The sequence below is a fragment of the Gossypium raimondii genome, chromosome 9 (genome assembly GCF_025698545.1).
Source record: "Gossypium raimondii isolate GPD5lz chromosome 9, ASM2569854v1, whole genome shotgun sequence".
Lineage (NCBI taxonomy): Eukaryota > Viridiplantae > Streptophyta > Magnoliopsida > Malvales > Malvaceae > Gossypium > Gossypium raimondii.
The window spans coordinates 48,998,981-49,009,752 of record NC_068573.1 but is presented as its reverse complement, the minus strand read 5'-3'; the positions used below and the strand labels follow the sequence as shown (position 1 = coordinate 49,009,752).

The 10,772-nt window shown below is 33.5% G+C and overlaps 2 protein-coding genes across 2 annotated transcripts; one reads left to right on the top strand and one right to left on the bottom strand.

Moving 5' to 3' along the window:
• Positions 1 to 3,426: 3,426 nt before the first annotated feature.
• Positions 3,427 to 5,566, bottom strand: LOC105800727 (pectinesterase). Its single transcript, XM_052620534.1, has 2 exons — positions 4,437 to 5,566; positions 3,427 to 4,357 (listed from the first exon to the last, which is right to left on the bottom strand). The coding sequence occupies exons 1-2, from the start codon at positions 5,425 to 5,427 to the stop codon at positions 3,657 to 3,659; spliced, it is 1,692 nt and encodes a 563-aa protein (XP_052476494.1). The 5' UTR covers positions 5,428 to 5,566; the 3' UTR covers positions 3,427 to 3,656.
• Positions 5,567 to 8,566: 3,000 nt separating this feature from the next.
• On the top strand, positions 8,567 to 10,407 carry LOC105800725 (exopolygalacturonase). Its single transcript, XM_012632018.2, has 5 exons — positions 8,567 to 8,862; positions 8,931 to 9,257; positions 9,371 to 9,660; positions 9,820 to 10,039; positions 10,155 to 10,407. The coding sequence occupies exons 1-5, from the start codon at positions 8,653 to 8,655 to the stop codon at positions 10,386 to 10,388; spliced, it is 1,281 nt and encodes a 426-aa protein (XP_012487472.1). The 5' UTR covers positions 8,567 to 8,652; the 3' UTR covers positions 10,389 to 10,407.
• Positions 10,408 to 10,772: the final 365 nt, after the last annotated feature.

Here is a 10,772-nt window from a genome sequence, read left to right as displayed (position 1 = left end):
AATTTCAAGTATTTTTATATCTATATATGTATGTTAAGTCGATTTCATTCATAATTTACTTCTTTCAAAACCTATTTAGGTGATTACTTATTTTAAATTATATATGTATTGAGACTTTTACATGGTTATTTTATAGGCATTATTTAGGGTAAATTAATAAATATATTATTTGTTTCAAATCTATTTTAAATACTATTATCCAATGTTGTATCATATTGTTTCACGCCCATTTTGAGTTCATGTATGAATATTTTAGCTTATAAATGTTGTTATTAATAAATGTTGTGGTATTTAATTCATTTGATATTTGGCAATTAGGACTGATATTTGCATAACATGATAAGAATTGTCGTAGCCATTTTTATTTGAATTCATCCATTGTTTATTATCCCTCAATTTGTATTTAGATTACGAATTGTATCTTTTACATTATATATTGTTATTCAATCATGTTGCCTTTGTAAGAGTTGTATTTTATTAAAGCACTATGATCATTTTATTTCATAATTCCTAAAAAGGCTTGGTGTTCATAAGTTCTTGAGAGAATTGTGCCCTAACTTACTGGGTTTCAATTCTTCTCGATGAATTTAGGTAATCAAGTGTTCATTTTATCGAAACCATACCATTTTTAAGATTTCAAAATGTTGGATCCTAACTTACTGGATATGACATTTTGTATCTCGATTTTTAAAAAAATAAAAATAATAAAGGCAATATTTGGTGTTTAGGAATTTCGAGGAAATCGAACCCTAACTCACTGGGTTTTGATTTTCTCATTTGATCCAAATAATCAAATATCCTTCTCAAAATGCATAGCTTTTAAAAGTCAAAAGATAAACTTAATTTTGAGGATTTGAAATGTTGCACTCTAACTTATTAAGTGTGACAATTTATTCCTTTGAAATAAGTGAGTCTTATCATCCAATCCATTCTATTCAAGATAAAAGGATCGTATTTTAAAATCTTTTCAAATTTTCGACATTAAGACATTAAACAATCAATTCGGTACCAATTTTGGGCGTCACGAGGGTGCTAACCGTTCCTCGTACGTAACCGACTCCCGAGCCTGTTTTCTCAAAATTCGCAGACCTAAAATTATTTTTTAATGATGAACCGATCACACCTTAATAAAAGATTGGTGGCGACTCCCATTTTATTTTCAAAGTTGATTCCCGTTTTTCAAATTTCAAATGAAAAGGTGGTTTCGACAGTTTGTTTTTGTTTATTATTATCAGCGAAGGTATAGTTTTATTAATAGGATAAAATCATAAGCCAATGTTATAAATAAAGACACGAAACATAAGGCGATACACAGAATAAGGACCAAACCGCGTCAGCTTACCACCAAAGGAACATGTCGAGACATTCCGCTTCTCTAAAGATGTTGATGAAAGTATTAGCAGAATTTCCAGATCAGTTGATTCAATCAACAAACCATGAGATTCGAACTTACCAGCATTGACAAATAGCTCCAATGCCATTTTGATGGCACTTAACTCAGCTCCGCAAACACCGCAAGTATTAGTAGCTGCTGCAGGGAAGAGAGCAAGGATACTGCCATTTGGTCCTCTAAGACTGCCACCACAACCAGAATAGTTGCCTTTTACTGATGCATCGACGTTAAGTTTCAAATATCCCAAGGGTGGTGGGAGCCATTTAGAATCCTTTCACAATCCCACGGATTCTCCCACCCAAAGCCTTGAGAGATATCAGCACCATCGTAGTTAAAAAAAGAAGTTGGTCTAGAGAAAGAGATTTCTTATGAGCAAGCCATAGGAACCAGAGAGCCACTCTTTACGACCTTTGTGCTGGGAAACCGTTCCAAGACATTCCACTAACAAGTCTTTTTAAAGAGTTTTGTAGGCAACAGGTCAATTTCCACCACTCAAAATTACAAGTGAAGAGAACATGATATGTCGATTCAATGGTTCTTCTACACCATGGAGCAAAGAGATTGCTCTGGACTTTGAATAAGAAATGACATCGAGGGGATGCGGTCAATAAGGACCATCCATATAAAGCTTTGAACCTTAGGCGGGACAGCAATAGACCATATTGTTTTAAAAGTGTTACCATTATCAGAATGTAAAAGAATAGCCGAGAGTTTCTGAACAGAAAATTGTCCCTTGGGATCGTGGCGCCATATAATTCCATCTTTCAGGTGTTGAAACAACGTAGTGTGCTTGACCAAGGCTTGAAGCTGAGATATCCCGATCAAGGAAGCATCGGACGAAGAATAAATGCCAGCTATCATGATCAAGGCTACCATCAATGGCGTAACCAACAACTTTTGCCCATTAATTTAAAGCGAGAGCAAAAAGACTGGGAAAAGAATCTTTAATCGGTTTCTCACCACACCACCAATCGATCCAAAAGTAGAACACCCTTACCTGAACCAACAAAGCAAGAAAAATAATTACAGTCAATAAACTTAACATCTTCTATGATGCAACGCCCAAAATTCGGCATGGATTGAGGTTTTGATCAAGGCAGAGAGAATTGGCGTCGCTAGCACATTTCCAAAGCCACTTGGCTAGGAGAGCTTGATTTTGGAGCTGTAAATTCATAACCCCAAGACCTCCTCCTTTCTTGCTTTTGCACACCACTTCCCATTTAACACGTGCTAATTTCCTTTCCGATTCACTATGTAACCTCCCCAGGGAAAGGCGTTCCGCAAAACTAAGAAGCTTTCGTTCCCATTGCGGAAGCTTGGACCTTACCGTTTGAATAATAGGTTCCCAATCCCGAGGATTAACACCCAGACGGAAGCCCAAATATTTAAGCGGAAGGTGGCCAATTTTGCAACCACGCTAACACCAAAATAAAATTTATAGAAAATATATCATTTTCAAAAATAATATTTGTATTCAATAGTATATTTATAAATTAAAATAATATTTATGTTAAATGATAATTACAAATTAAAAATATTAAAAACTGTATTTATATTAATTAAAATATATTAAGACATTATTTTAATTAATGATATACATAACAATTTTTTTATTTTTTTGTTTAAGAGCATATCTATACTATACTACTACATATCAAAGGAAGGCTCCTACTTTTTAATTATATAAAATAGTACTATATTAAAATTTAAGATTTAATTTTTATATTTGAGTTTTCTTTTATATAAGATCATTAACTAATCTATTTAAAATGCTGAGATAAATTTAAAGAATTGCTAACATCATTAGCTTCTTTTTCTTTTTTTTTTTGTTAAATTCAAGTTTATTATAAAGATATTTTTTGTGATATTATTATCAAGTGAGTTTTTGTTTAAAATTTAAAATGTCATACCAACAAATTTAATAAAAATTTAGGATTAAATTTCAAATATAAAAAAGTTTAGAAACTTGAAGCCTCTTATAACTTTAAATTTTAACTATTTAGTCCAAAATAATTAACCCAACACAAAGCATCGATCGAAATTAAGTTGGTTAGACTTTGTATCTATCTCCGATAACATATTATTACTTTTAATTCTATAATAAGAAAATAATTACATATTGCAACTTCCATAATAATGATGAATTTTCCCTTTTATTCTCATATGGGAGGAGGGGATATATAATAATAATAATAATAATAATAATAATAATAATAATAATAATAATAATAATAATAAGACTAATGGCGATGGTTTTGAAAGTTTACACTACAGGGACCATGTCGGGATAATAAGGAATGCCGGCTTGTGGAACCCATTGGTCAGATCCAAGAAAGACGCCAGGGGTCCATTTCTTGGCTTCATTTATATCAATTTTCTTGATAGCTGGCCATGTGACCCTGCCTTCAGTTTTGGCACCAGGTCCCTTGTTTTCGAACTCAGCAAAGTAGGCAGTGTCCAATCCTTTGGTGCCTTCCATGGGGGCATAACCCTCTGGTGTAATGATGTCTTCAATCGTAGATTGCATTATGATGGCTCTCGCCAAGGGTTTCCAGGGACGACCAAGGTACGTCTTACTCTTGTCCTTCACGGGAAGGTAATCAGGGGCACCCGTGATGGTACAGTTTTGAAGTACAAGGGCAGAGTCAGTGTCTATGTATTGCCTTCCAGGTGCTGTAATCATGTTGTTTTGGTTCTCACCTGGCTTTCTCACGATGATCAAACAATTCTGGAACACGCTTGCCGAATCCCCAAAGATGAAGTCCACCGTCCCACTGATGACACAATCCCTATAAAATTGTTGCCCTTTGTGAGGGTAAAGGGTGTCTTGGTACCCAGTGAAATGGCAATTGAACATGATGACTTTATTACTAGTTGCCCTAAAGGCCACTGCTTGATGACCTTCGGGTCCTGCTGTGTTCTCAAATCCAATGTCCTTGGCCATGAAACCGACCCCATCCACACCTACAATATTTCACAAACATATATACTAGTTAGTCACCTCACCTCACTACCAAACTTATATGTACATAATACTACTTACCAACTGTTGCAGTTTGAAATGTTTTGAGCGGATGATTGTTAATGCAGTTAATGTCATTGGTGATGATGGTCTTGGTTGGGCCATCACCGATGAACATAACATTAGTCATTTGCTTGGTCACATTGATTTTTTCCTTGTAAATACCAGCTTTAATGTGAATAACAAATCGATTGGGACTTTTCTTAGGGACTTCTTCCAAGGCCTTGGTGATGGTGTCATATTTCCCACTACCATCCTTAGCAACCACAACATCAGGCTTAATAATCGGTGCCTGAAGTAGTTTCCTCTCAGCATGGCCCATCCACTCAGGTCCATCATTAGACAAGAGCTTACGTTCGAACCCAGTCGTGTCGATGCCATCGAGGCCTGGAATGTTAAGGTCCTTCAGGACGGTGGATAACTTAGTGACCATGGTTAAAGCATTAGCAGTAAGCTCCATTGAAGTCTTCAGCACTAATTTCATCTTCTCCGCTTGTTCATTACTTACCTCCGCGAATGTGTCTACACATGTTTGTTGGGTAGTTAAGGCACCGCTTAACCACACTCTCAGGTTCAGTAAGTAATCACCGATCTTACTCATATCGTATTCCCCCATCTTATCAAACGACAATTGCAGGTCATCAATCGATAAATCCAACACTTCTTGACAAACCTTAAGCGCCTCTCTGTTGTTGTCATCTTTATTTAAGTCTTGGATCGTCGTTGAATTCGCCAACACTTTCCTTACTTCCTCTATCGCTGCTTGGAAACTCGACCTTATCAGCTCCTTAGTGTCGGTGGAATTAGATGACGCAAGGCTCTTCTCACAAGCATCCTTGAAATGTGTGGGTTGACAAACCGCCTGCACCGCTTTATTTGAACTAGATATACTATTGCTCTTTGAATCACTCTCCTCTTTTGTATGAGTCTGTGACACACCCACCACTACTGCCACTACCACTGCCACCAAGAACACCGAACAAATACCAATAACAGCAACGTTGTTCGCCATTTCTTTTATTTATTTTATAATAAAAAAAGCATAAAATCTTTCTCCCCTTTCTTTCCCTTGAAAGAAAGTCAGAAAAAGAAAGAAAGAAAGAAAGGAACTTAGTTTGAAGCTGTGGGGGCTGTTTATTACTTGATGCCCCTTGAGCTCAGGCTTGAATAATCTCTCTTTCAAATGTAATATTTATACTACCAAAGTAACCCCTTTTTAGCAAATTAATTACTATTTTTAGTTAATTATTTGCATGGTGGAGAGTGATTCTCCCCAAATTGTTACCAATTTTCATTCCTGTATGTAAATTTGTCTCATTCAAATTTAAAAATATAATTTAGGATTATGAGAGAGAAAAAAAGATTATTTTATCATTTTCAATTTTTATATTATTTAAATTTTGTAAAAGATTTTCAATTCCAAATTTTATCTCTTCAAAATCAAATTGAAGATAAGATTAATTTAACAAATGATATATTTAAAATACGCACAATTTCTATTTAGATTATAATCTAATATTGAATTTATTTTATTTAAATTGAAATGTAATCATTTATTATGAATCAACTTATATCAAAATTTTAAAATATTTTCCTACTATTTACCCGGCTTGGATAGCAAAAACTGAATTTTATTTTAAATTAATAGGATATATAATTATATAAATATTAAGATAACATAAATGTAGGCCTTTTCTAAACCAATAAATTTATCTCAAATTTAAAATATAAATTTTGGAATTTTTTAATTTTTGTTAAGACAGATACCAATTTACTCATTTTCAAAATTGATAGGGATCAAAGGGATATTTACATCAAATTGTTACTTGAGTTGTTGGAATTGTAAAAGCCAACTCGACTCGAACTCAAACTTATTCGAGTTAATTCGAAAAAATCAAATAACTCAAATAACTTGTAATTCGAAAAAATTTTGATTTTTCAAATTAAATCAAGTTTTACTCATTGTAAATGGAAGATGAGTAGTGATTTCAATTTCATCTATATTTCATGTTAATCAAGAATAGAATCAAAAAGTTAATGGAAGAATAATGGGGAACCACTTCCTTTTCTTATTTTTTTTTTTTCATTTCTTTTTCCCCTAAGAAAATTCCTTGATAATTTTATTAATTTATTTCTAAAAAATTTAAATTATGGTGGAAAAAAATGGGAAATGAAAAAGCTTCAGCTAGATATCCTAGACTTCCTATATAAATATGGGTGCCTAAGCCTCTAATTAACCATATAAGAAAGGGCAAAAAAACCAACACCAAACGAAAAGAAATACGTAGCTCCATGGCATGTTCAATAGGTCATCTTATCAAGGTTGCATCGGAATCAAAAGGCCGGCAAGTCGGAGACGCAACGGTTTATCGATGTGCAGTTCCGAACCAATACATTTATCATGGACCGCAAGTTGTTACCCTTGTCCAACAACCCGATACCGGAGTTTATCATCAAATTCCAATCACCACCAACTACGCAAGATGGTATGTTTGTCAAGTTCGCAGCAAGTGCCATCGATTTGATCGAAGGTCAGATTGTTCAGCAAACCCGGCCCAAATTGAGCAAAGTCTCATTAATAGTAAGTAATTTTGAATAATTTTTCAGCAATAGTAGCTTGGGTAGTAAAATACATGTGTTTTTTAGTGATTTACCATAGTTGTATTTTCTTTTTGTCTTCTGTATTATGATCTTATGTTTCTTTTTCGTTTGATTTTCAAGCATCAGGGTCTATAATATACTTATGCTTTCAGTCGGTTGAATCAAATCACGTAAGAAAATTTAAATGTTATAGTAATTAGTTAATAAAATGTATATTTTAGCTTCTACTTACTTGAATTTAAAACCGTTAATCAAATTGATACTTTTTATTGATACATGATTAACTTTGTTAACCCATCATCTTGCGTCACGTATTTTAAATTAATAAAAATTTATTAAGTACCAATAAAAAACTAAATTAATTAGCGCTTTCAATGGTGCTAAAATATAAAATACAAATTTAACTAAATGACATGATAAATCATTTAAATCTCAATATTACATAAATTAATTTATTTAAAAATTAAACTTAAATTAAATGTGGGTTCTTTGGATTAACAAATATTAGATTAGATTAATTATTAATTTTATGAATATTGGAATCAACTAAGGATGACAAAAGGCTTTGAGAATATCACTTCGTTAACCAAAATAACTTACTTTTTTCAAGTGGAAAGTATTTCTCCTTCTTTTCTTTTCTTTTTTCTTGTCTCAGCAATGAATTTGAATAAAATTATTCCTACTTTTCCAAATTTGATATCCAATTAAATATTTTGACTTCAAAACTTGATTGGACTTGTTGGTAGAATTAATCAAGTTTTTCTTTATTCTACTTGATGTTGAGGGAGCTTTAAATAATTCCATTTCTATCTCTGAATCTCAATCCACTTCAACCATCTAAGCTATTATCTTCCAGAATTTCATAGTCCTCTAAATTTCTATTTCAAATATTTAACTTTTTTTTTAAGGGAAAAGGATGACATTGAAGAGCAGTACAGAGGAAAAAAATTGGGTTTCAATTGTTGACTTTAAAACAAATGAAATATTGTAATTCACCATCGAAAAAAAAAGTTTCAGTACCTCGATCAAAAAGTAAATTCATCATTTAATTAAAATTCCATCCACTTCTATTATTAAAAATAGTCAACATGAGATACATGTATTGCATGTCATATGTCATTTTTATTATTCTGTTAGTTTTAACAATAATAACTCATAATTAATTTGAGTAAAAGGGACAAAGATATTTTTACCATGAATATATCTTCTTCATCCACCTCTAAATAAATTTGAGAATTAATATTTAATGGACTCTAAGCCATTTCACTCTTATCAACCAAGTTTCTAATTTTCGAATTTGAAGTACAATTAAAAAGCAACCAATCATCTAACTTTCGATATATATATCAATCACGCCGGGTTTTCTCTACACCATTCACGGCGAACACACAAAAATACAGAAGGATACTTACAGAAGCTATATTTAGAATAAAAAGGTGACCAAACTTAAATTCTTCCGATAATTTAGTCCTTTCCCATTGTAAAATTGTGGCAAGAATTTTTCTTAAAGGGCTAAAACATTATAAAAAAAGAAAAACTATGGCTTTCCACAAATTAATCTCATTGTTAAGTCTCTTCACTTCAATCCTTCAAACTTGAAAAGAAAAATTGTAGCTCAATTTGAAAGGTGACAGCAATGGCATTCGTCACTAAAGCTCGAATTAGCCTCATTCTTCTCTTGTGCTTAGTTGATCGCAATGGTTGCGAACGGACAGGTCCGTTTAATCCAGCCGAAGCTTTAGTTAAAGCTAAAAATGCCGCTGCCGGTAAGTTAGGCCCTGATGTTAAAACTTTTAATGTGTTGGACTACGGTGCAAAGGCCGACGGAAAGACCGATAGCTCGATTGTAAGTTTCGTTCCATATATGTGTATATATATTATGGTGTTGTTTGATTGAATTGTGGTTTGCTGCAGAATTTTATAAGGACATTCAAAGCTGCATGCAATTTCCGTGGAAATGCTATGATGGTGATCCCTAAAGGGGACTTCTTAATAGGGCCAATCATATTTCAAGGGCCTTGCTTCAATCCATCTTCTCTAATTATTCAAGCTAACGGAATAGTGAAAGCACAAGCTGATTTGTCGTATTTTACCGGAGGAGCCGACGATACGGATTGGATTACGTTTCAAAGCATCAAGGGATTGATTCTAAGCGGCACCGGTACATTCCATGGCCAAGGTGCTAAGGCATGGAAATACAATGATTGTGCCCATAAGTCACATTGTGTCCGTTTAGCCGCAGTAAGCTTCAAAATAACAATTGGAGATTAGATTTTTTGTTTTTTCTTTTTTTCCTATGATTTAGTTTGAGATAAATTGAAGGATTTAACATTTATGGTGTACAAAAAATGCAGAATTTCAAGTTCAATAAGGTAAATGATGCAATCATCAATGGGATAAATTCCATAGATCCGAAAGGGTTCCACATAATGGTCACCGTTTGTCAAAACTTTAGGCTTTTAAACCTTAAGTTGCAAGCCCCTGGAGATAGCCCCAACACTGATGGCATTCACATTAGTAAATCGACTGTAGTGAAAATAGCCCATTGTGTTATTGGCACTGGCGATGACTGTGTCTCGATGATCCATGGGTCTATCGACATCAGTGTCAACAAAGTAATTTGTGGCCCAGGTCATGGTTTCAGGTATTTTTATATCTTCCATATCCATTTTACAGTCTATGTAAGATTTGAACATGCAATCTCTCTTTAGCAGTGCATTGTGCCTCACTACTGCACCCACCTATACATTAGACTGGTTAATTTTGCATACTCAAAGGTTTGCTCATCTATAATCATTGACAGTGTTGGTAGTCTCGGCCATTACGATGACGAGGCAGATGTTAATAAGATCGTCGTGACAAACAGCTCGCTAACAGACACAACAAACGGGGTTCGAATCAAAACATACAAAACCGATTCCCCTAGTAAAGCTTCGAGCATATTTTTCACAGACCTAATTATGAATCGAGTCAAGAACCCTATTATCATAGACCAAGAATACGGAAATAGACGTAGTACTCAGGTAACTTAAACTTATTCTCCCAAATTAACAAATACCAATTTCCCCGTTCGGAAAACTAAAATTTTGAGCTTTTTGGTTTCGCTTTTTTGTTGCGTATTATACGAAAAAAAAAAAGACATCGAAAGTGAGTATTAGCGACGTTCGATTTGTGAACATCAAGGGAACTTCAATAAGCAAAGTTGCGGTACAATTCCTTTGCAGTAAATCGAATCCTTGTGAAGGCATTCAAATGAATAATATCGACTTACAGTACGTCGGTCCACCACGTGACCAACAGCCTTTCGAATCTAATTGTACTAATGCCAAGGTTTCCTACATTGGGTTACAAAATCCTCCGCCGTGCCGTTAGGGCGGCGCATGGCATTCAAAATCACAGGGTAAAAAAGGATAGAAAGTAGTGGAGCTAGTGTACAGTACCATGGTAATGTTGTGAATACATCTTAGCCAATATAGGGTTTAGAGAGTATTTTGTAATGCATTCAAAAAAAATATGAATTCCAATTGTCTGTAAAATTTTGGTATAATTATGAATATAGTTTATTTTGCTTTACGTAAGAATTTGGTTCTAATACTTTAAAAAAAATTAAAATAAGTCATAAGTCTTATATTTTCAAAATTCCTATAAATAAAATTATAAAGACAAAATTTTAAATTTATAAAGAGTATAAGAACTAATGATATATTTTAACCTAACAAGAATTTAACTATTATTATTTCAATCAAAACTGAAATT